General features: G+C 46.0%; 1 protein-coding gene across 1 annotated transcript in view; it reads right to left on the bottom strand.

Annotated features, from left to right (window-relative positions):
* Positions 1–580: 580 nt before the first annotated feature.
* LOC121572496 (protein capicua homolog) overlaps positions 581–26,538 on the bottom strand; it is a 39,157-nt gene continuing 13,199 nt past the window's right edge. Inside the window, exons 3-20 of the mRNA XM_045221912.1 lie at positions 22,820–22,951; positions 22,087–22,255; positions 21,384–21,486; positions 20,800–20,982; positions 18,391–18,523; positions 17,435–17,610; positions 17,022–17,160; positions 15,847–15,929; positions 14,650–15,541; positions 14,178–14,317; positions 13,749–13,909; positions 11,867–12,429; positions 10,072–10,295; positions 9,764–9,909; positions 5,386–5,537; positions 3,959–4,102; positions 3,375–3,500; positions 581–3,187 (exon numbers count right to left, since the gene is read on the bottom strand). Coding sequence (XP_045077847.1) covers positions 2,907–3,187; positions 3,375–3,500; positions 3,959–4,102; positions 5,386–5,537; positions 9,764–9,909; positions 10,072–10,295; positions 11,867–12,429; positions 13,749–13,909; positions 14,178–14,317; positions 14,650–15,541; positions 15,847–15,929; positions 17,022–17,160; positions 17,435–17,610; positions 18,391–18,523; positions 20,800–20,982; positions 21,384–21,486; positions 22,087–22,255; positions 22,820–22,951 — 3,947 coding nt within the window. The 3' untranslated portion in view covers positions 581–2,906. The remainder of the gene's footprint in view (positions 3,188–3,374; positions 3,501–3,958; positions 4,103–5,385; positions 5,538–9,763; positions 9,910–10,071; positions 10,296–11,866; positions 12,430–13,748; positions 13,910–14,177; positions 14,318–14,649; positions 15,542–15,846; positions 15,930–17,021; positions 17,161–17,434; positions 17,611–18,390; positions 18,524–20,799; positions 20,983–21,383; positions 21,487–22,086; positions 22,256–22,819; positions 22,952–26,538) is intronic.

Genomic DNA, 26,538 nt, shown 5'->3' with positions numbered 1-26,538 from the left:
CTCAAATGTAGTGCCTGATGTCAACTAATGGATGATGCAAAAAGTCACCCAGGTATTGATGCTCTCCTCAACAGTGTCCAAGATCTCTGAATGGTCTGGTACACCAACTGAAGTTTTGAATTAACGAGCGTGAGATTATGAGTTCATATCTCCACCTGCCTTGGCAGGAAGGATCTTGACATTGTAATTGCAGGTAATTCCAGGTAATCCCACTTTAACATGACTGATGGGACAGGTATGAGATGTCTACTTATGTATGGAAAATCAATCAACAAAGAGAATCTCAATATACTGGTGATTTCACTTTGTGGAAGCAACCATAGTTGACTGTGTTGGGGAGTCACTGGTTGACGTTCACTGAATTCAGATTGTCTTCTAGTCATAATTTCAAGTATCAGTACGCGCTCACACCTTTAGGAAAAATATGGGGGCGTTTACACCCACATCGCATAAAGTAGTTATTTGTTATTACAGACCTTACAGGGGTACTTCCGTTGGAATCTTGGGTCAGTTGTACAGATGGAATCAATCATACCAGCACACTCACATTCACTAATCTGACTCAAAACAAAGACAAAAGTTATTTTGTTAGGTCTTTAATATTTTCAATATTTCATTTTTCTTTTGTTTAGAAATATTGCACATGGTCAACATGCCTGTTTATGAGCTAACACTCATCTCTCTCATTCTAAAATTCCTTCTCCAAAGTAAGGACAGTTTATTTTAAGCACAATCATACCGTGTACACGCATACATGTGTGTGTATGTATGTCTGTGTGTTTGCGTGCGCACATGCATGTTCATGGAACCATTTCAGGCCGCACCTTTGTAAGATTCAACAAATCTTTGATCAATTCTATGTGTTTGATCTTGGACTATCTCATTATTTAACAGTCAAGATGGCATATAATAGTTCTGGTGACTGTAAAAATACTGCCTCTAGAATACGTGAAGAACATATGATTGATAATGTCTTATTGTATGGTATGTGAAGGAATCCGGGTGTGGCCGATTCCATACATGCATGTGCGCAAACACACACATCATCTATATGCACATATGGAAATATATATATATATTTATTTTTTTCACACATCCAACTGTATACAGAGAAATAAAGGTATACCCATAACTACCCCAACTCTTCCCAAAACAAGTGAAGAGGCAAAAAGTGCTATTTGAATTTCTTTGACTTTAGTTAGTTAGCTATGCTCTATCTCTTCAAATATAGCAATCTCAGATAATTATTCTTATACATAGTTATTAGAATGGGTCTTCTGACTGTACTGTAAATATCTATGGCACCGACCCACATAACCCACCCATTCCAAATATCCTATTGCACCATTTAAAAAGGAAAAAATAAAGTGGCAGAGAGGGAAGAGAGAGGGCTCCAGAGAATGCCCTACATGCCTGATCTAGGATCTGCTTTCCCTGAACTAAACCCTAACCAGAGCCATCCTGAGCTACATAACAGAACTGACCCTGGACCAGTGCTTAAGAGCACTTTCTAACAACACTTGGATAGAGGGGCTGGGAGAGAAAGCAAGGGGGAAAGGGGCTCCAAATGGAAGAGGGGGGATTGATAACATGGAACAACAAGGTTATTTCTATGAAACAATCTCTAAAAACAATACTTTCCTGATTTAAGTTGCAGTCACAAGACCACACATTGTGCAAACACCTGATTTCAACGTTTAAAAACAATCTCCCTGCCCCCTCCTTTATGTGTCTACTGAGAAGTCATGGGAAAGGGGAAATGGCTCAAAGTAAAATTTAGAAGAGTGGTCACGTGGGCTGTTTCCAAACCCCTTTTATATAAGTTTATGCTGGAGAAACACCAATGAGAGCCACAAGCGAGAAAACAGGCCACAGAAAACGTGTTATTTCCACTGCAACAATACAAGATAAAACAACATATCCACTGGGTGACTCCTAGACGTTGGTTAAATATCTACTTTTGCTTGTGAACTGTCACTTGGGAGCCAAGTGAGCCATGTCACATCATCTGCTTCTGGTGTCCTTGGTGGAATCCGCAGCCTCCACTCGAGTTGACCAATGAATGGACTATCGTCTCGTTCCGCCTTTCTCTGTGCTCGGTTACAGCCAACCATTGTTGAGTTTGTTGCTTTGTCACGCATCACCCTTCAATCTTTACATATTTAATTTCTCATAATGGCGTCCACAAGGGGGGAAGCCCCAATATACAACATCCTCTCCAGCCAATAGGAACTCAGTCTGTCTGTGACAGTGATAACTGATTGGGCCAGGGATTGGTCAATGGTCCCACAGAGTCCCGCCTCCCTTTTTCGGGAGCCAATGGTATCCATGCTTGACTCACTTCCTACAATCGCTAAAACTGTGCAGGCCAATGGCTTGGTCAGGCGAGTGTTGAGTAGACTGACAGACTGTGTGTGTGCAGTGTGTGTTCATTTCAGTGCTGTCTGTGGTTGCAGCATAGAGGGGCTGTGGAATTTCAGTGGAGGTTACATTGGATACATCCCAACCACTGTGCTGAGGAGTGGAGGCAGGGAAGTCAAGTCAATGCAACAGAGGGCTGCAAACTGCATCCGCACAAATTGTTACAACGTGCAGTTGTGTATGGTCATCTTTTGTGCGACAGTGCTTGTGACTGCCACCCAAGAGTAACAGTCTGAGTTGGTGGGTTGTGTGTGTATGTGCGAGAGAGACAGAAAGAATTGTGTGTACCACAGAATTTTCTGTGTCAAACTACAAACTACAAATGTGCTGAGAGTACAGCCAGTACAGAACTGTGCCGACAAGATACTGAAGTCCTGTTACTACATGTACAAGGACATGCAGTGGGTCACAACAACACTCTCTCTCTCTTTTGTCGCTTTCTTTCCATCGTCTCCATTCTCTTGTTTTTCTCCTTCTTTCCATTCCTACAATTTGCCCAAACTCCTGGGCTCCTCGGGACTCCGCCCTCTTTCTCCGGGCTCCGTCCCTGCACCATCTCGAGCGTTAGTATTTGAGGAGCCAGTGGAGGTGGAGTCTGTTGAGCCCAGGACCCCTGTTGTTGACCCGCCGGGCTCAGAGATTCCGGGGGTTCCAGGTGTGGCTGTCTGCATGATCTTCTGCCTCACTTCCCTGATCTTCAGCTGCAGACACATCTTGGTGGGAAAGGTGTCTGAGTAGAGCGCCTGGAAGGCTGCAGTGGCCTGGGCTAGACGTGGGGACAGAGGAGGAGACTCAAAGAATTGCAGTGCAACCTTAGCCTGGTTGTATCAGAGACTAGTTGGTTGTAATCTGGTCTTTTCTCAACCACTAAACCAGTATACAAAGTGACCAATGACAGTAAACAATTCTGCTACATAAGCCAATGAGAGAAGCAGATGGTGCCGGGTGGCTACCTGAAGGGAAGAACCCGTGTTCCTGGAAGAGCTGCATGACGAGAGCCCTGCGCTGGTCCAGAGTCCTCCGGAGAGAGGAGTACGGCACTCTGTCCATCTCCCCCAAGACATCCTCAGACTCAGCACCTAGAGAAACGACAGGACAGAGGGATAAATGAGAGGAGAGAGAGATGAGAAGAGAGGGGAAGAAGTGAGGGGAAAAGATGGTGATTGAGGATGGTGATTGAGAGAAGTGAGGGAAGAGACAGAGTTGAGAGGAGTGAGTAATATGAAGAGGAAGTGAGGGAAGAGACAGAGTTGAGAGGAGTGAGTAATATGAAGAGGAAGTGAGGGAAGAGACAGAGTTGAGAGGAGTGAGTAATATGAAGAGGAAGTGAGGGAAGAGAAGAATAGAGAAAAGAGGAGGTAACGAGGGGGAATCAAAAGTGATGAGTGAGAAAATAATGCAAGGAGGAAGGGAAAAGTAACTAAGGAAAAAGCTATTGGGGTCTACCCAAAAGTAGTGCACTATATAGGGAATAGGGTGCCATTTAGGACACAAGACATAACCCATGACAGACTGTCCTACACTCCACACTACGTACCAGCTCTGTCGAAGGTGAAGATGTCCCCCTCACACATGACGTCGCTCTTGGGTGTGTTGGGCTCCGAGCTGCAGCTGGAGAGACGGCTCCGAGCTGCAGTCTTCCTCCTGGGAGAGCTGGGGTCCTCTGCAGACGAGTCCAGGTCTGAAGGGGAGGAGGAGAAGAGAAGGGGAGGAAGAAGAGAAGAGGAGAGGAAGAGAAGGGGAGGAAGAAGAGAAGGGGAGAGGAAGAGAAGGGGAGGAAGAAGAGAAGGGGAGAGGAAGAGAAGGGGAGGAAGAAGAGAAGGGGAGAGGAAGAGAAGGGGAGGAAGAAGAGAAGGGAAGAGGATGATACAGAAGAAGGAGAGGAGGAGGAGGAAGATAGAGAAAGAGGAGGAGAGGAAGAAGATACAGAGGAAAAGGAGGTGGTGGTGGAGTGAGTGAGTGAAGAAAGAGGGGGAATATAGGATGAAGAGAAGTCGTTTTAACCACAGAATTCAATAGAACGTGGAATAATATTATAATGTACCTTTGGTCTTAAAGGAGGAAATAAATCAGTTCAAATTCATTTTAGTGGCTGTGCTGGATTCTTAATACATTTTCTTTTGAATATGTTCGACAAATCTCTCCCTAGTCATGCTTGTTTCAAGATATGGCTTAACCTGACAGTGCAGCTCAAAGCCCAAATCTTGAGACTGACCAAGACAGCAGGGAAGATTATTGGCATGACACTTCCCTCCTCTCTCCAGGACATTTTCCAGGAGACCATCATCAGACAGGCCAGAAAGGTCATATCGGACCCCACACATGCACTGAACACAGAGTTCCAGCTGATGCCATCCATGAGGCGTTATATGGTGCCTATATGCAGGCTGAACAGATAAACATTCGTTTTTCCCCATCAATAAAACTGCTTAACAGCAGGGGAGACAGAGGCAGATGAGAGAGACTGCAATGACGGACTGGAGCTGGCCTGTAGGCCTTAAAGGGATACTTGATCTACTTCCCCACGGTCAGATTTATATATATATATTTTTTTTTTTTCGCGAGCCATTGCTAACTAGCGTTAGCACAATGACTGGAAGTCTATGGGTATCTGCTAGCTTTGCCAAAATCCCAAAGTATCCCTTTAATTGTGTGGAACTGCCACCTAGTCACAGCCTTGCCTGTCATTAACTTATTAACTTTTTGTGTGGGTGGGGAGGGGGGTGTATGATGGGGTGTTATTCTCAATTGATTCTATGCATTTATGTATGTATGTGGAAGCAGCAGCAGGCTCTATTGTCAAAGTCACATTTCCACTTAAGGACAATAAAGTATATCATATCGTTAATGTTAGCGATACAATTTGTTTAGCGAACAGGCTACATTTGTAATATTCTCTCTCTGCCTCTCTCTCTGCCTCTCTCTCTGCCTCTCTCTCCCTTTCCCTCTCTATCTCTCTCTCACCTGTAGAGTTCCTCCTCTTCTTGCGGTAGCTTCCCAGTATGGCTCGGGGGGAGGTGGCCAGACTCTGGAGGGTGGGAGAGGGCAGCACCTCTTCTGGCCTGAACTCTGGCAGCTCGGCAAAGCGCTCCTCGAAATAGGACCCCGACAGGACCCTGTACAGTTGAAATATAGTTAGATTTTATGAGGCCCATGTTGGAATCGAACCGTACCCGGCACCACGCGGGAGCTAAGAGTGCCTCCTCAGTTGTAGTTTTTTTGTCCCTATATAAAAAAATAGCAACATAAAAAAAATAATTGTAATGGTATCTCCGCTGCGCTGTGTCATTACAATAGATAGAGCACGCCGCAGTGTGTGTAGGGGGGCTATGGAAAGCCACTGGGGCGGTTAGGTATGACTTCTTTGGGTTTCCATAAAAAGCATGAAAAATCGCTTCTCATCTCTCTGCTAGGCTAAGTGAATAACGTAACACGCCTCCGCCTGTAATATTAGATTTTGATTTATAAGGGCGGGGTCAAGTTTACCAGTCGGGCCCTGGACGCCATGTTGGAGGCTGAACTGTCTCTGCTGTTCCTATGGGGGGCGCTCTGCAGGAGTGTCTACCCTATGATGGGGGTGTGTGAGGTTCTCATCCCGATATTGACTGACACGGAATTGATTATGACGAGCTCTCTCTGGAGCCTGGAGAGGAGAGGGTGTTCTCTGACCCATTCCCCGGGCTTGGAGAAAACATTACTGCTCTGCAAAATGTTCCTGGGTGTGGCATGGAAGTTGCATCACTGCTGGGGGCTCTGTAGACAAGTGTTCATCTACCTCGGCCCTATGCTATGAAGTTCCTTTATTTGCTCTGCCAATCTACATTCACCAAATGGACATGCCATGTTGGTCAATATGTATCATGTACCCAGTGTTGGTTTGGAATGTGCCATTCTGCCTTGCTGTCACGTGTCCATTAGTTTGGGTAGTGTGTGCGTTAGAAATACTGAACCGTAATGATTTCAGTGGAAGGGAAAATGAACACTGCTACGTCCTGACAATGTTTATGAGGTTACTGTTTATGTGTGAGGAACGTGTCTGGAGCAAAATAAATAATGGCGAGACCAGAATAAGGGGAGGGGTGTGTGGCGAAGAGGCGCTATAGCCACGCCTCTCTCCACTATTGCACACTGACTCCCGCCAATTCTGGCGCACTATTGTTTCATTGTGTCAATTGTTTGTCAATGTTTATCAATGCCCGGTGAAATATACACTGAGTGTACCAAACATTAGGAAGACCTTCCTGATATTGAGTTGCACCCCCCCTTCAGCTCTCAGAACAGCCTCAATTCGTCGGGGTATGGACTCTACAAGGTGTCAAAAGCGTTCCACAGGGATGCTGGCCCATGTTGACTCCAATGCTTCCCATAGTTGTGTCAAGTTGGCTGGATGTCCTTTGGGTGGTGGACCATTCTTGATACACATGGGAAACTGTTGAGCGTGAAAAACCCAGCAGTGTTGCAGATCTTGACACAAACGGGTGCACCTGGCACCTACTGCCATACCCCGTTCAAAGGCACATACATTTTTTGTCTTGCCCATTCACCCTCTGAATGGCACACATACACAATCCATGTCTCAATTGTCTCAAGGCTTAAAAATCCTTCTTTACCCTGTCTCCTCCCCGTCATCTACACTGATTGACACGGATTTAACAAGTGACATCAATAAGGGATCATAGCTTTCACCTGGATTCACCTGGTAAGTCTATGTCATGGAAAGAGCAGGTGTTCTTAATGTTTTGTACACTCAGTGTATATTCATCAGTGAAGTTACTGTTAATCTCAACATATTACCCCATTAGTTTAGAATGTTTGGTTACGGAAATGTTTATAATTATTTTAATATAATATATATTCATACCATTCTCATTCTCCAAGTGGAAACGTTGTTTGGAGAGCTCACAAACTGCGTAACACTTGTGATAAAGAACATTTGGTTTATGTAATTGCATTTACCAGTTTACTGTCAATTTCTTCATTGTCTTTGTTTGGAGAGCATGAGTCCAGTTTCTCTGTCATGTTTAATGTTGTGTGAACGCGCACGCTTTAGCATTCGGAAAGTATTCAGACACCTTGACTTTTTCCACATTTTGTTACATTACAGCCTTACTCTAAAATTGATTAAATTACTTTTTTTCCTCATCAATCTACACATAATACCCCATAATGACAAAGCGAAAACAGTTTAAAAAAAATAAAAAAATTAACAGAAATACCTTATTTACATAAGTATTCAGACCCTTTGCTATGAGACTTGAAATTGAGCTCAGGTGCATCCTGTTTCCATTGATCATCCTTGAGATGTTTCTACAACTTGACTGGAGTCCACCTGTGGTACATTCAACTGATTGGACATGATTTGGAAAGGCACACACCTGTCTATATAAGGTCCCACAGTTGACAGTGCATATCAGAGCAAAAACCAAGCCATGAGGTCGAACAAATTGTCCGTAGAGCTCCGAGACAGGGTTGTGTCGAGGCACAGATCTGGGGAAGGGTACCAAAATAATTCTGCAGCATTGAAGGTCCCCAAGAACACAGTGGCCTCCATCATTCTTAAATGGAAGAAGTTTGGAACCACCAAGACACTTCCTAGAGCTGGCCGCCCAGCCAAACTGAGCAATTGGGGGAGAAGGGCCTTGGTCAGGGAGGTGACCAAGAACCTGATGGTCACTCTGAAAGATCTCCAGAGTTCCTCTGTGGAGATGGGAGAAACTTCCAGAAAGACAACCATCTCTGCAGCACTCCACCAATCAGGCCTTTATGGTAGAGTGGCCAGAAGGCATATCACAGCCCGCTTGGAGTTTGCCAAAAGGCACCTAAAGGACTGACCATGAGAAACAAGATTCTCTGGTCTGTTGAAACCAAGATTGAACTCTTTGGTCTGAATGCCAAGCGTCACGTCTGGAGGAAACCTGGCACCATCCCTACGGTGAAGCATGGTGGTGGCAGCATCATGCTGTGGGGATGTTTTTCAGCGGCAGGGACTGGGAGACTAGTCAGGATCAAGGGAAAGATGAACGGAGCAAAGTACAGAGAGATCCTTGATGAAAACCTGCTCCAGAGCGCTCAGGACCTCAGACTGGGGCGAAGGTTCACCTTCCAACAGGACAACAACCCTAAGCACACAGCCAAGACAACACAGGAGTGGCTTCGGGACAAGTCTCTGAATGTCCTTGAGTGGCCCAGCCAGAGCTCGGACTTGAACCCGATTGAACATCTCTGGAGAGACCTGAAAATAGCTGTGCAGCGACGCTCCCCATCCAACCTGACAGCTTGAGAGGATCTGCAGAGAAGAATGAGAGAAACTCCCCAAATACAGGTGTGCCAAGCTTGTAGCGTCATACCCAAAAAGACTTCATGCTGTAATGGTGCCAACGGTGCTTCAACAAAGTACTGAGTAAAGGGTCTGAATACTTATGTAAATAGATATTACAGTTATTTATTTTTAATACATTTGCAAACATTTCTAAAAACCTGGTTTTGCTTTGTCATTATGGGGTACAGTGTGTAGATTGATGAGGGGGAAAAAACGATTGAACCCATTTTAGAATAAGGCTGTAACGTAATTTTTTTTGGAAAAAGTCGAGGGGTCTGAATACTTTCCGAATGCACTGTAGATATACCTGGCCTGCGTGCCAAGAATAGGTGTGGCCAAATGTATTTAAGTGCCCGTTTGGGGATGTTCTAGTTAGTTCTCTTTTGGGTAACTCAAGGGGAGGTTGTATCTGAGCCTGATAGACATACCAATGCTTTATCGTATAAGACAGGTTTTGCCTGATGAGAGGCTTTTTATTTTGAACTTTGTATATATATTTGAAATATCACCGTCATCTTTGAAACACCAGCGCTGTGTAAATAAATCCAACACTCATTTGCACCTCTACCTGCATGCCTCCTTCTGAATCTTTGTCCTTACGACTGCTAGAAAGCCCCTATTTTATGCCGATACAGCGCAGCGGAGTTGGGTACATATTTCAACCTGTCACTTCAAAAGAACTCAACGATCTCAGACGCTCTGCATTTGAACTTTATGTTTATTGTGGTATAGCGTGATGTATGCCAATGCAAGAACCCCCAGAAATGTAGACCTCTCGCCTCTTTAGTCACTTTATCCTGGCGCCGAGTCTGGACCGAACCCTCAACGTTAGTGATGTAAGCACCAAGCTCCAACCAACTGATTCCCTGGCTACAAATTCTTCTCCACTTGGTCATAACTGTCAACTGTCAATACACGTTTACTGTCAACTATGTAATGTACTGCATAGAGAGCACAGAGAGAAGCAACGGGTGATGTTTTAATTTGCTCCCATTGCCCCCTCTCCCAATCCCTGTCACTCACTTGTCAATGGAGTCGGAGGTCTTTTTGAGTGGCGGGGGGCGGAATTTGGTCTTCTTGGCTGAGGGGGGCGCGTTCCTGTCTGTCTGTGGGGGAGGTGGAAGAGTGTCCAGTCCTGTGGGAGGGTGGGGAGGTTCCCTCGGTCCAGCCTGGAGAGAGAGTGAGAAAAAGAAGGAGGGATCAGTAACCATAGCAGCAGCCTCGTCCTTGATAAGTGTTTGCGATAATTGTTTGCATCACGATAATCGTTTGCAGCGTGATTAGCAAATTATTTGCTTTGCTTTTGCAATATCTATAGAGTAATCTCTTACCTCTTTGCTGTGGCCCCCGTTGCCACTGTCCCCTTTGTTGTGGCCCTCATGGGGCCAATCATCTGTCTCCCTGGACCCCTCTGGTTCAGGCGTCCCACTCTCCTTCTTTATCCCCATCTCCCTCTCTCCATCCACGTCTGTCTGTTTCTCTTTGGCATAATCTCTGGCATCGTCCGTGTTCTCTTCTTTCACGTGGCTGGCTCGACCACCATTTTCTACACTCCCTGCAGGAAAAGACACGATAGTGGCTCATGATTTCTAGTAAAAATACACTACATGACCAAAAGCACCTGCTCGTCAAACATCTCATTCCAAAATCATGGGCATTAATATGGAGTTGGTTTCCCCTTTGCTGCTATAACAGCCGCCACTCTTCTGGGAAGGCTTTCCACTAGATGTTGGAACATTGCTATCTCCCGAGTGGCGCAGTGGTCTAAGGCACTGCATCGCAGTGCTAGCTGGGCCACTAGAGATCCTGGTTTGAATCCAGGCTCTGTCATAGCCGGCCGCGACCGGGAGACCCATGGGGCGGCGCACAATTGGCCCAGGGCAGGGGAGGGAATGGCCGGCAGGGATGTAGCTCAGTTGGTAGAGCATGGCGTTTGCAACGCCAGGGTTGTGGGTTTGATTCCCACGGGGGGCAAGTATGAAAAAAATAAAAAAAATAATGTATGCACTCACTAACTGTAAGTCGCTCTGGATAAGAGCGTCTGCTAAATGACTAAAAATGTAATTGCTGTGGGGACTTGCTTCCATTCAGCCACAAGAGCATTACTGAGGTTGTTGTGCGACTAGGCCTTGCTCACAGTGTTCCAATTCATCCAAAAGGTGTTTGATGGGGTTGAGGTCAGGCCACAAAGTTGGAAGCACAGAAATGTCTAAAATGTCATTGTATGCTGTAGTGTTAAGATTTCCCTTCACTGAAACTAAGGGGCCTAGCCCGAACCATGAAAAACAGCCCCAGACCATTATTCCTCTTCCACCAAACTTTACAGTTGACACTATGCATTGGGGCAGGTAGCGTTCTCCTGGCATCCGCCAAACCCAGATTCGTCCGTCGGACTGCCAGATGGTGAAGCGTGATTCATCACTTCAGAGAACGCGTTTCCACTGCTCCAGAGTCCAATGGCGGCGAGCTTTACACCACTCCAGCCGACGCTTGGCATTGCACATGGTGATCTTAGGCTCTGCTCGGCCATGGAAACCCATTTCATGAAGCTCCCGACGAACAGTTATTGTGCTTATGTTGCTTCCAGAGGCAGTTTGGAACTCGGTAGTGAGTGCTGCAACCGAGGACAGACGATTTTTATGCACAACACGCTTCAGCACTCGGGGGTTCCGTTCTGTGAGCTTGTGTGGCCTACCATTTCGCGGCTGAGCCGAGAAATTTCCACTTCACAATAACTGCACTTACAGATGACCGGGACAGCTGACTTGTTGGAAAGGTGGCATCCTATGACAGTGCCACGTTGAAAGTCACTGAGCTCTTTAGTAAGGCCATTCTACTGCCAATGTTTGTCTATGGAGATTGCATGGCTGTGTGCTCGATTTTATACACCTGTCAGCAACGGGTGTGGCTGAAATAGCCAAATCCACTATTTTGAAGGGGTGTCCACATACTTTTGTATATAGAGTGTATATAGTAGCATAACTAGTTATAAAAGAGGCAACTATAGCAGAAGAGGCCATAAGCAGAGAAGTGAGGAGAGATGGAAGGAGAAATGGAGGTGAGAGAGGAGGAGGGGAAAAGGTACAGAGTGAGAGTGTGGGGAGGCGGACTACAGTTTTGACGTACCTGTTGGTATATTACTGCTGGACGTACCCATTGAGTTAGCACCGGGTTCGCTATGTACCTCGACATCCTCTGTCATCTTCTCTTTCTTTATGCTCCCTTTCTTTATCTGAGTCTTGGTCTTCCTTAGGGCCTGGCCCTCCACCTGTGGCTTGTGCTCCATCTCTGCAGTCAGGTGTGGCATTCCCTCTTCATGTGACCGGGTCACGTCCTTTGAACCCTGGACACCGACAGCCAAGGGTGATGATTGGCCGGACACTTCTTGAGCCAAATTGGGGGGCACGGAGGTCATGGAAACCACATCTGGCGCCAGGGTGATGCTCTGGGCCGGGTAAATGGTGGTGAGGAGTTGACGTCCGGTCCCTGGGGCTCCAGCGGAAAGGGCTGGGGCTAGCAAGGGCGGTTGGCCCGCTACGAGAGGGTGCACCAGGGCTTGGCCGGCAGGGGCGATGGCGGTGAAGCCCAGGGTCGTCAGGCACGATGGCAGGTAGGCGGGGCCTGGAGAAGGAGGGGCCTGGACTGTTGCCGTGGAGACCACTCCGGTGCCTGATTGGACATAAGTGATCCTAGAGTAAAGAAGAGACAAAAAGCTATGAACACATTGTTCTGATGAAGGTCAATTGACCAAGGCACAGCCACAATAAACTAAAAGTCTGCGGAGGTTCTCTTGTCATTAAAACATGCCATGCGAAAGTAATAGTGGGACATATATACTAAACAAAAATATAAACGCAACATGCAACAATTTCAAAGTTATAGTTCATATGAGGAAATCAGTCAATTGAAATAAATTCATTAGGCCCTAATCTATGGATTTCACATGACTGGGAATACAGATATGCATATGTTGGTCACAGATACCTTAAAAAAAAGATTGAGGCGGGATCAGAATACCAGTCAGTATCTGGTGTGACCACCATTTTCCTCATGCAGTGCGACATCTCCTTCGCATGGAGTTGATCAGGCTGTTGATTGTGGCCTGTGGAATGTTGTCCCACTCCTCTTCAATGGCTGTGAGAAGTTGCTGGATATTAGAAGGAACTGGAACACGCTGTCGTACACGTCGATCCAGAGCATCCTCAATGGTTGACATGTCTGGTGAGTATGTAGGCCATGGAAGAACTGGGACATTTTCAGCCTTCAGGAATTCTGTACAGATCCTTGCGACATGGGGCCGTGCATTATCATGCTGAATGGCACAACAATGGGCCACGGCATCTCGTCACGGTATCTCTGTGCATTCAAATTGCCATCGATAAAATGAAATTGTGTTTGTTGTCCATAGCTTATGCCTGCCCATACCATAACCCCACCGCCACCATGGGGCGCTCTGTTCACAATGTTGACATCAGCAAACCGCTCGCCCTCACGACACCATACACGTGGTCTGCGGTTGTGAGGCTGGTTCGACGTACTGCCAAATTCTCTAAAACGGCTTATGGTAGAGAAATGAACATTACATTCTCTGGCAACAGCTGGTGGAAATTCCTGCAGTCAGCATGCCAATTGCACACTCCCTCAAAACTTGAGACATCTGTGGCATTGTGTTGTGTGACAAAACTGCATATTTTAGAGTGGCCTTTTATTGTCCCCAGCACAAGGTGCACCTGTGTAATGATCATGCCATTTAATCAGCTTCTTGATATGCCACACCTGTCAGGTGGATGGATTATCTTGGCAAAGGAGAAATGCTCACTAACAGGGATGTAAACAAATTTGTGCACAAAATGTGAGATAAATAAGCTTTTTGTGCATACAGAAAATTTCGGGGATCTTTTATTTCAGTTCATGAAACATGGGACCAACACTTTACATGTTGCGTTTATATTTTTGTTTAGTGTATATACTGTATAATCAGACGTTTCTTGTAGGTTAAAGTGAGTACCTAGTTGGAGGCGAGGTCAGCAACACGGTCTGAGTGGGTGTGATGCCCGGAGTCATCACAGTGGCTGTTGCCATGGATACAGGGAAGGGACTCCCAGGATGCACTGCTCCAGCAGAGTGGACATTTGTCTGGACCATCGGCATGGGGGCAATCTGGATAATCTGTGCAGGAAAACACACACATAAACAGGTCAGCCAAGAGGCTAGTGGTCCCCATACATCAGCTGCTTGGAGCATGAGTTGTGGGTCATTATTCCCGCAGTAACAACACATTTGTGAATATAACTTTAGGTCGTGTTTCTTTAAAACCTATACTATTATCATTACAGTGTATGCCTATGTATTTGACCTATGTTCAAGCCTTTTATCGGAAAGAGATCTAGAAGTTGCTGTTATGTTGTATGTAACGCTTGTGTGTAATAATCGCTACCTTGTTTCCTGGTAGAGCACCATTTTGCATAGGAAGGGGAGGAGCCACCAGGGAGCTGGGCTGAGGAGGAGTAGAGCTGGTTCTCACTGTTGCCATGGGAACCAACATCTTGCTCTGCAAGACTGGAGACTGGGCTTGGACTGGTGTGTGTGTGAGAGAGAGAGAGAGAGAGAGAGAGAGAGAGAGAGAGAGATGTTGGTTTACGTAAGACTGTGTTGACATGAGAACTAATGACAACCATAAGGTGATTAATCTCTCACTGACAGGTAACATTAAAGTGCTAGACTAAATAGAAGGTTACAATTATTCTGGACTTGAAGGGGCATTCAACTAATTTCCCCCCAAAAAATAAAACTTACACCTATGAATTTTGGATTGTCGTAAACATATCCCCTTTTATATAACAACCCTAACCTTTTCCATAGGTCCTCCCCTTTTCCATTCCTGTCACCCAATCACTTCTCTCTCTCACCTCTTTCTCCAGGGCTGACCCCTCCCACTGCGGCATATCTTATTCCCACTCCTGACCCCGAATGTATTCCATTGGCCAGGGAGACATGTGTGGGCGGAGTGGAGGGCAGCGTGCGGACGCCGGTTGGCTGCTGGGTTAGCTGGGGGGAGGGGCTCTTGGGGTTGGCGCTGACAGAAGACAGGGTGGGCAGGATGTACTGCACCTGGGTGAGGCCAGGCTTGGCAGCGCCAGGGGGGGTGAGAGAGGCGGCAGGAAGGAACTGGGGCTGCAGCAGGGGGAGGGGGAGTGGCAGGGTGCTGTGGGTGGAGCTTAAGAGAGGCTGAGGCGGGGCTATGAGCTGTATAGACTGGTTGGGGAAAGCTCCTCCCAGCACTAGACTGGTGACCTGCAGCCCCCCCGGCCCCACACTCACGGGATTGGGAGAGGACGAAGACAAGTACCCACCCCCTGCTTTGAAAGGCCCGCCTCCTGCTCCCGGTCCTCCAATCAGAAGCGTGGCTTTCTTCTCCCCAGGGAGGGCACTGAGGGCCATTGGCTTGCTGGCGATGGGGATGGGCGTGCTGGTGATGGGGCATACCATGTTGGTCACCATGGTGGGGGCCATCCGGACTGCACTGAGCACCTGGGTGAGTCCATAACCCAGAGCAGGGGTCGAGGTGTTGGGCGCCGATCCAGGGATGGAATTAGAGGAAACCTGCCCCCCTCCACCCCTTCCTCTTTTGGATTCTCCACTTCCCTCTTCTCCTCCCTCCATCCCTCGTTTTCTCTTCCTCTCAGAGCTCTCTCCAGAGCTCCCCCCTGTGTTCCCCTTGGTAGAGTCGGAGTAAGAGTCGGAGTGGGAGGTGCTGGTGGAGGAGGGGAGAGAGGAACGGGCCACTGGCTGGAAGGCTCGCTGGAGGGGGAGAGATCAAAGAGAAACGTTAACTAAGGTTCCTCCTGAATTAAGTTTCTTAGTGCACCAACGTAGAATTTAAACTGGTGGGGGAATGAAACGGATCAGACTCACACCATTTTTGCATGGGCGAGAAGAAACAGTGGGAATCGAATATCTATCTTTTAGATATCTGTTAAAATTCAGTAGGACAATGCCACTTCATTTGGCAGTTCCATTACCCATGAAATCTAAATTGTACCATGTTAATAGCACCTACAGTCCAAAAAGGTTAAAGAAGCTATATGGCTAAACGGGTAGGGTACCTGTCCATCCGGCTCATCCTCGTCACTGTCAGTCACTCTCTCTTTACACTTGAGGTCTATGGATCCCTCAGGGCATGAGTCATCTGGAAATAAAGAGGACGAAATAGGTACAATCAGACATGATAGGACAGTAAAGACAGTAACGAAACAATAGGGAATGTGCCATTAAAAACGGACGAATATGAGACAGACAATCAATATCACAGCTAGGGGGAAATGAGTTATCTATAAGATAATGCCTGTCGTAAAACATCTACAGACTACATGTGCAAGACATTGAGGAGCCATTGAACAGGAGCAGTATTAAGACCATAGAAACTGAATAGGGAATCTATTCTATTTCTATGGATGCCACAGTGGACATACAGAGTAGCCACCATAGATATCCTATTAAATTACTAGAGGAGCTATGTCATTAACCCTCAAAGTTCCAGAATGGGATGATAATGGCAGCCATTTTGGTCAGGGAGAAATCCAAACCAGTCTAATTGGAATGAATGGCAGTAGAGGTATAGGTGATGCATTTCCTGCTTTTATTTTTTACATTCTATTTCCTAATTAGGCCACACTAAGGGTGAGTTCGTTCGTAAATTCACTCTGGCTATCTACTCTGATATCAGAGCACTCTCGTCTGAGTGTGCCAGAGCGCAGAATAACTGATGAATTTACGAACGCTCAACACCCGTTGAATATGACCGGTGTCAGTAAACTTCGGCAAAAAAACGTAATTAAATTGTTGCCAGCACCAGCTTGCAACGCCAGGGTTGTGTGTTCGATTCCCACGGGGGGCCAGTATGAAACATGTATACACTCACTAACTGTAAGTCGCTCTGGATAAGAGCGTCTGCTAAATGACTAAACATTTAAAAAAAATAAAAAATAACCTGAAAACAGCCTAACCAGGTCTGCTAGGGCTAGTAAAATGGTCAGAGGGAGGTCTCCCCTCATTTGTGTCTGGAAGTATCTAGCAAGCTAACCAACTTTAGCCAGTTAGCTTGGGTGCTTGACTGCCGGTCAGAACACTCATATCAACCCTACTCCTCGGACAGAGCGTCCAGTGTGCGCTCTGAGAGTAAAACGCTCTGAATTTACGAACGCCCAGAGCGCACTCTGAGTGCCCTCTGGCCCTCCAGAGTGAATTTACGAACACACCCTAAATATGACTGTGACCTCACCCATGACATCATCGTCCCCCTCTTCCTCACAGATAACCATGCGCTCCTCGTCGCTGGTCCCGTCCTCGCTGGCCCCACATTGTGCCAGGGAGAGAGTAGGGGGGCGGCTGTGGAACGAGCCTGCCCCGTCTCGACACAACTGATAGAGAAATGCAGAGCTAGAAGTTAGCTCCACGGTTCCAATGGCCGCCGTGCATCACCTGGGTGTGGGCGCTATACATTGGTAGTGAAGGTGCATGAGTTTCCTTCGTACTATACTAAGTGCTTTGAGATATACTGTAATGCAGTCTGTTACTGTAGAACTATTACTAAACAGAGAGAGAATAAAATAAAAGGATAAGCAGTGGAAAATGGTGTACAAAACAGGTAGAACAGAAGAAAAAGGGATGCCACTAACTATATCAGTCCTGTACCTTCTCCAGATCTCTGGCCCGCTCCCTCCTCTCCAGGCTGTGCACTGCACTCTGGGAGAAGGCCCGGGGGCGAGGGAGCTGACCACTGTAGGCCCCCAAATGACGCTCAGAGCCCGCAGGCCAGCCCAGGCCTGCCGCACCCTTCACCTCCATGCCCTGAGACACTGACTCAGGCTCTATGGAGGAGGAGGGGGGAGAAAGAGTCTTAGTAAAATCACATACACATTAAACAGGGCAGGTTTCCTGGACACACATTAAACGTACTGCTGGACTAAAAAGTACTTTCAATGGAGATTCTCAATTGAGCTTGCCATTTAGTCAATTTTACATATTTAGCAGACGCTCTTATCCAGAGCGACTTACAGTTAAGTGAGTGCATACATTTTCATACTGGACCCCCGTGGGAATCGAACCCACAACCCTGGCGTAGCAAACGCCACGCTCTACCAACTGAGCTACATCCCTGCCGGCCATTCCCTCCCCTACCCTGGACGGCGCTGGCTAATTGTGCGCCGCCCCATGGGTCTCCCGGTCGCGGCCGGCTACGACAGAGTCTGGATTCGAACCAGGATCTCTAGTGGCACACCTAGCACTGCGATGCAGTGCCTTGTAAGTATCTGGGAAACAGGCCAATAGAGTACATTGCATACAAGACATATCAAAATAGTAAATGCACTCATACAAGCACACGATCATACAATTACACACAACGAAGAAGATTAAAAATAGCTTGTACAAGCACAGGGAAAAACAAACCCACCCACACACATGCAGCCTCAGAGGAGTGGAGCACAGACACATACAAATAAGTACGAAACACTTTTCATTACAGTCCTCTCATTACTATGTACGTTTTCTTGTAAGTAAAGTGTAAGACCTTAAGATGATAAATAAACACACACAAATGCAAACACACCTATAGTGAAAAACACACAGACACACACACACACTCTGACCTGTGCTCTCCGACATGCTCCTCTCGCGTGCCTCTTTGGCCCCTGGGGTCCCTCGGCCCTCAGAGATAGACTTCCTCCTGTCCTTGTTGCACCACTTCCAGTCTGGGTGGGCCCTGAAGTGAGCCTCCTTCACCTGGGGGAGAGGGTGGGAGGGAGGGAAGGAGGGAGAATGGGATGGAGGGAGGGAGGGAGGGAGGGAGGGAGGGAGGGAGGGAGGGAGGGAGGGAAAATGGAGTCAGTCACAAGGAGTCATAACATGAAAAGGATAGAAGGAAGGACGGAAAGAAAACAGAATATCCTATTCTCCGGTTCAGAGTCCTTGGGTGTATTGAAAGGCACAATAAACAATACAATCTATTGATATTAACATCATTATTACAGCCTGGTCCCAGATCTGTTTGTGCTGTATGGTGTATGTACCAATGATGTGTATAAACCCTGGATTGCTGATGCTATGTATTGGCCATTGAGAGGCTTTGAAGACACCGGTTGGCCATATTGGCACTCCCCAGTAAGAACAGTCCTCCATAGGAATTAATGGAAATATACAGTATTTCAATTACATGTTTAAAGAACAAAATTGCATGTATTTATGTGTTTTTGTTGTTGTAGTCGGGACAGTAACATTAGAACTCTCTTTAAAAAAATACTTTAAGGAAAATGTTTCTTTATATATTTTTTAAATTAAAATGTTTATGTTTAGCTAACATAATATAATGTAAAAGTATGCATTAGGGTGTCTGTAATATAATCAACTTGCAAAAAATGAATATAGACATTAATAAATACATTTCTATAGCTTCCAAAATCTTTTTTACACTGGAGGAGTACCAAGACGACCGCGCGGTGGCTTCAATACAGCGCCCCGTCAGTCATCCAGGGTTTATATACATAATTGGTATGTACAGTGGCTTGCAAAAGTATTCACCCCCCTCTGCATTTTTCCTATTTTGTTGCCTTACAACCTGGAATTAAAATTGATTTTTTGGGGGTTTGTATCATTTGATTTACACAACATGCCTACCACTTTGAAGATTTTTTTTATTTTTTATTGTGAGACAAACAAGAAATAAGACAAAAAAACTGAAAAATTGAGCGTGCATAACTATTCACCCTCCCAAAGTCAATACTTTGTAGAGCCACCTTTTGCAGCAATTACAGCTGCAAGTCTCTTGGGGTATGTCTCTATAAGCTTGGCACATCTAGCCACTGGGATTTTTGCCCATTCTTCAAGGCAAAACTGCTCCAGCTCCTTCAAGTTGGATGGGTTCCGCTGGTGTACAGCAATCTTTAAGTCATACCACATATTCTCAATTGGATTTAGGTCTGGCCTTTGACTAGGCCATTCCAAGACATTTAAATGTTTCCCCTTAAACCACTTGAGTGTTGCTTTAGCAGTATGCTTAGGGTCATTGTCCTGCTGGAAGGTGAACCTCCGTCCCAGTCTCAAATCTCGGGAAGACTGAAACAGGTTTCCCTCAAGAATTTCCCTGTATTTAGCGCCATCCATAATTCCTTCAATCCTGACCAGTTTCCCAGTCCCTGCCGATGAAAAACATCCCCACAGCATGACGCTGCCACCACCATGCTTCACTGTGGGGATGGTGTTCTCGGGGGGATGAGAGGTGTTGGGTTTGCGCCAGACATAGCGTTTTCCTTAATGGCCAAAAAGCTCAATTTTAGTCTCATCTGACCAGAGTACCTTCTTCCATATGTTTGGGGAGTCTCCCACATGCCTTTTGGCGAACACCAAACGTGTTTGCTTATTTTTTTCTTTAAGCAATGGCTTTTTTCTGGCCACTCTTCCGTAAAGCCCAGCTCTGTGGAGTGTACGGCTTAAAGTGGTCCTATGGACAGATACTTCAATCTCCGCTGTGGAGCTTTGCAGCTCCTTCAGGGTTATCTTTGGTCTCTTTGTTGCCTCTCTTGCCTGGTCCGTGAGTTTTGGTGGGTGGCCCTCTCTTGGCAGGTTTGCTGTGGTGCCATATTCTTTCAATTTTTTAATAATGGATTTAATGGTGCTCAGTGGGATGTTCAAAGTTTCTGATATTTTTTTATAACCCAACCCTGATCTGTACTTCTCCACAACTTTGTCCCTGACCTGTTTGGAGAGCTCCTTGGTCTTCATGGTGCCGCTTGCTTGGTGGTGCCCCTTGCTTAGGGGTGTTGCAGACTCTGGGGCCTTTCAGAACAGGTGTATATATACTGAGATCATGTGACAGATCATGTGAAACTTAGATTGCACACAGGTGGACAAGTTATTTTTTTCATTTCACTTCACCAATTTGGACTATTTTGTGTATGTCCATTCCATGAAATCCAAATAAAAATCAATTTAAATTACAGGTTGTAATGCAACAAAAAAGGAATAACGCCAAGGGGGATGAATACTTTTGCAAGGCACTGTACCTGGAAGGCGAGGTCGTGGTACTTCTGCTTCTCTTTGGGCCCCAGGGCGTACCACCACTCGCCCAGGATCTTGCTGACCGTGCGGTTGTCCTGGTTGGGGTGCCTCTGGTGCACCAGCGTCCGGTGACGCTTGCTGAAGATCATGAACGCGTTCATTGGCCGCCGAATGTGGTCCTTTTCCCTCTAAGAGAGAGAGAGAGAGAGAGAGAGAGAGAGAGAGAGAGAGAGAGAGAGAGAGAGAGAGAGAGAGAGAGAGAGAGAGAGAGAGAGAGAGAGAGAGAGAGAGAGAGAGAGAGAGAGAGAGAAATGGAGTAAGAGGGTGCATGGAAGGGATGAGCCACAAGGAGTAGGTTGAATTTGACCCTAACCACTGATACAGGGTCAGATATTTTTTATCCCCCTAATGGTAAAATTGAGATTGGGGGTCATGTAATCTGATCCTCCATCTGTAGATAATGCCAATTTCTAGTTTGAGCTAATGGCACACAGAGAGAGGGACACATACTGTATGTGAGTGGGAGATATTGGACTGAGAGACACAGATAAGAAAATAAAAACCAGAAACAGTCAAGCAGAGAGCTCACCTTTCTGTCTCCATCTTTTGGAAGAGCGCTGAGGGACTGAGTGCGCCTCTTGATAAGGGGGCCTGTAGACAGGGCAGGATCATTGACTACATCCGGAAAGAACCTGCCAATCAGAAACTCAATGTGAATATAGCCTGCCAATAAGAAAGTCAATGTGAATATGGCCTGCCAATCAGAAACGTAATGTGAATATGGCCTGCCAATCAGAAAAACATAATCATGTGTGAATGTGTAGGAGACCCAGCAAAAAGGGCAGATTTTCCCATCTTCTTCAATTATGTGCTAATAGCTATTTCTTCAAGAGAATATGCCTTTAGTAACATACCTGGATAAAGAAATGTTGAGGGGGGCAAAAAGCTTTATCCTTCTTCATCACTTAATTTCCAAGCCCATTTTGGGGTTTAAAGTGGTAGATTCTACTGTATACAAACACAGCTATGACATTTTCTCTATGTATGTCTCTCCATCAAATTAAATTGATTCAACAATCAATGAAGCTAGGGCAATTGAAAGAGAACCGGTCCTTCCTGGTTCCTGCTGCAATGCAAGCCTTTGTGAAGGACTGTTCTAGAAATCCCTAGGGGGGCTTTCAAAGATTACAGACAACATTATTTCCTTTTACATCACACTTGTAGTGTGTCACCTGCAATACAACAGATGACACACTTCCGAACGACCATTAAACAACCTATAAAAAACGTACGGGTCATCTGCATCGCTCTCCGTCTCACTGTCGGCTCCGCCTCTTTCTGCTCTTTCAGCTGGGGGGTTGTTGTCATTGGAGGAGGGTGGTGGGCGGGATGGAGACCCACGTCCTGCGTCTGGTGGGCCCACCCGTCCGTCACTCACTAGGGCCACCCCACAACGAGGCTCTGACCAAGAGAGAGGGGAGTTAGTTGGTGGATGCTGATTGGTTTTTATGCCTCATCTATAACTGGTTGGTTTTCATCTCTCTGCTCCGTGTCGTGGCACCCACCTTCCGCGCCGTGCATTATTTCCAGACAACGCATAACCCCTTGTTGATTATCCCTTACATTAAGTAGCTAACATGGTTTCATAGAGAAATTATGATTATTGGACATACGTGGATAAAAGCGTCTGCTAAATGGCATATTATTATTATTATTATAATAAACTCAATGTAATCCATGTAATTAAATCTCAATGTAATTGCAAAAACAAGCAGGTTGAATGTCACCAACATAAAAGTGTTTTTTATTTGTACTGAGAGTTATTTATTTTAGTTCAGTTATTTAACAGTTATTTATTTATGAAGTGATGCAGTAAATAGTGAAAGATGCAATACTGTATACTGTACAATTTTCTCCATAAATATCTTTACAATAGAAGTAAGTACAACACATATGAATTGTGTATGAAACCTGATTAGAATAGGCCTATTTATTTCAACACATAAGTGTTGAACAAATCCTCACCTTTGCTCTGATTGACAAGCTGTTGGCCATCAGCGGGCTGGGCAGCCGCACTCGATTGGCTGGGCTCCAGGAAAGGGACCAATGAATGCCAAGGAAACACTGGCACTGACCGTGGCTCCACATTGGTCCATACTGTGGGAAGAAAAGGCAGATTCGGAAGGAAAATATTATGAATAGTTGGGGGTTAACTGCAGTGAGGGTTAACTGCAGTGGTTCCCAAATTGCCTTTGTGCCATGATGGTGTGACCATACTGAATTCCCCACCATTTGAATTCTCTTGTGGCCCTTAAGAAAAACAAAATATTTCCTGTCTGAGCCCAGTCTTTAGTCATGACCCTCTCAGCCCCATTGGGAATTGACCCACCATTTTGGAAACCACACTGGTTCACAGTCATACAGTCAAAGGGAATACTAATATATAGTGTCTTATTGGAAAAGGAACATAGGTCTTGCTTAGTATATAATATGCTTCAGTTGATTCAGATATTCCGCCAAGTACATAATTGAGAACAAATTCTCTTTCACAATGACAACATAGTTGATCAAGAACAACATATACTGTACTTACAGTATATGGGGTTTTACACATTGCAGCGTCTTACGATTTTTGAGTCACATGGAGATTGATCCCCTGACATTTTCAAGTGACCCCTGAGTGTCCACATCACTAAGGATCTATCATGGTTCACACACACCAACACGGTCCTGAATAGGGCACGACAACGCCTCTTCCCCCTCAGGAGGCTGAAAAGATTTGGCATGGGGCCATCAGATCCTCAAAAAGTTCTACAGCTGCACCATAGAGAGCATTTTGACTGGCTGCATCACCGCTTGGTATGGCAACCGCGCTTTACGGTTGGCATCCAACCGCAAGGCCCTACAGAGGGTAGTGTGTACCTCCCAGTACATCACTGGGGCCGAGCTCCCTGCCATCAAGGACCTCTATACCAGGCGGTGTCAGAGGAAGGCCCTGAAAATTGTCAAAGACACCAGCCACCCAAGTCATTGACTGTTCTCTCTGCTACTGCATGGCAAGCGGTACCAATGCACCAAGTCTGGACCCAAGCCATAAGACTGCTAAATAGTTAGTTAAATAGTTACCCAACTAACTTTTCTGACTCATCACATATGCTGCTGCTAGTGTTTATTATCTGTGACTTTATTCCTAGTTATATGTACCTCAATTACCTCGTACCCCAGCACATCAACTCAGTACTGGTACCCCGTGTATATAGCCTAGTTATCGTTACTCATGGTGTATTTATTATTACTTTTATTATTACGTGTTTTACTTTTCTATTATTTCTCTATTTTCTCTCTCTCTGCATTGTTGGGAAGGGCCCGTAAATAAGCATTTCACTGTTAGTCTGCACCTGTTGTTTATGAAGCATGTGATGAATAAAATTAGATTTGATTTGATGTTGGTCAGGTGAGATACTGTACATGAGGAAGGGTGAATGAGTTGTGTTTACAGGAATTAGGGGTTTCTTCTCAGAAGTGTTTGAAGTGTTAAACTTGCAAATCCTCCTCCGATAATCTCATGACATGCAGAAGGGTCATAGGGGAGCATGTTATTTCATACACACAAGTTGAGACTACTGGTCTAGATGGGCTAGCTTTGAACTGGGGTCTGTTCAATGAGAGAGTGTTACATTGAAAATACTACTGTTACGTAACTGGTGTCTATGGGTTTTTAGATTCTAAAAGAAAGTTAGGAGTGAAAGCATAGTAGTGAATCCTAACTTCCATTGAATTTACATTTTCACATAATCTCCCTTTGACTTCAATGGGACTAAGTGAAGATTTGAAGTGGGAGTTAGGATTTGCCCCCATAGAGAATAACTGATAGAAAAGCGGAGGGAAGCACGATCCAAGAAGCAGAGAGAGCTCTAAGCTTAACTGCACTAATTCTATCGAGAGACAAAGTATCCATGACAACACTGCAATATGATTACTCCTTTTCAGTTCAGTGGGATAAAAAAAAAAACACTGGACTTGCCCTTGGTGCTCTGCCTGAGGTTGTGTATTGTCTGCTATATTGAGCGCTGTGTGTGACTGTGTGTGTGTGTGACTGTGTGTGTGCGAGTGACTACGTGTGTGTGTGCATTTGTCAGCAGCCTTGCATGTCTAGACACGTCATTTTAAGAGTTTAACTGAAATTGAAGCACACAGACCAACACCCCGTATCACACACTCATTGACCACTCCCTACCCCACCCCACCCTACACCAAACCACATACCACACACACACACACACACACACACACTGAGCCACACATTCTGAAAGACATACCAGACCAACTGAACCACAAACATTATATTTAGCTACCTACTACGTTATGTCTGACACATCATTCTTGCGGCCATGTTGCAAAATTTCAAATGTACATTTCTTGTCACTGAAGTCACTCATTTTTACACACAGGTAACTGCCAAAATAAAGGAAACACTTGAGTAAATGAGGGTTCTGGCGGCTCTGTTATGGTGTGGGCGTCCATTTTCCTGGCATGGTTTAGATCCACTCAACCCCTTAGAGGACAAGGTAAACGCCAATAAACACATTCTGAGTGATCACCTTCAACCTATGGTGAATCATTTCTTTCCTGATGGAAGTGGTCTCTTCCAGAATGACAATGCCCCCATCCACAGGGCACGAGTGGTCACTGAATGGTTTGATGTGCATGAAAACGATGTAAACCATATGCCATGGCCGTCTCAGTCACCAGATCTCAACCCAATTGAACACTTATGGGAGATTCTGGAGCGGCGCCTGAGACCATCATCCACAAAACACCAAATGATGGAATGTCTCGTGGAAGAATGGTGTCGCATACCTCTAATAATAACTCTCTGTCATGAGCACTCTCTCTCCCTGGTAGCAACATTAATTGCATTCAATTATCTTCCACTCTGCTCACCTTCCTCTCTCTACTCAGCCTAACTAGCTCCACCTGCCCTGCTCTGCTCTTGTTACCTGGCCAGCTGCACTGCATTTCCCACTCACCATCCTCACCTTGCCTCACTCTGTTCTAATTACTCTGCCAGCTGAACTGCATTTCCCCACTACCTCTCCCAGTATATCAAGCCCTGTTTTTCAGCCAAGCCCTGTCAGATCGTCTTCAAACCCGGACCAGTATCCTGCCTGTCTGCGCTCTGACTCCTGTTTGTGATACCGATCCTTTCTTGACTGCCTCCTTGTTCTACTGCCCCGTCTATCCCAACCTGCCTTCTGGACCTCGACTACTCTCCGATCTTCAGCCCCTCCGGTAACTCGTTTCTGCCTTCTGTCTCTCACCACGATATTTGCCCAGCCCTGATCTGTACTTCTGCCTGCCATTCATATTGCTGTTGTGTGTGTGTGTTCCCCCAGGTCTCCGACCACCAGATGAGCGTGCCCAGACGTTTCACCACCCTCAGCCCGATACGCCGCTCCATCACTGGGGAACACACACACTAAGCACTTGGACTGGACACCCCCGGACATTTGGTGACCCCCCGGAGCACAGGTACCCACAGGAGGACCCTGAAAGACCCCTGACACCCCTGGGACTCCTCTTCCCGCCTGTAACCTTGAATAAAGAACTCTGAATTTGAACTTGCGCTCTTGGGTCCTCTTCTGTTCGTGACAGAACGATCTGACCATCATGGACCCAGCGCACTCCCTGACCACGATGGAGGAAGAGCCAGAGAGGACTGCCCTACAGCGACTGGAACGCTC

The sequence above is a fragment of the Coregonus clupeaformis genome, chromosome 8 (assembly GCF_020615455.1).
Source record: "Coregonus clupeaformis isolate EN_2021a chromosome 8, ASM2061545v1, whole genome shotgun sequence".
In the NCBI taxonomy this organism is placed as follows: Eukaryota; Metazoa; Chordata; class Actinopteri; order Salmoniformes; family Salmonidae; genus Coregonus; species Coregonus clupeaformis.
The sequence above is the reverse complement of the archived record's forward strand: the minus strand, read 5'-3'. Positions and strand labels throughout refer to the sequence as shown.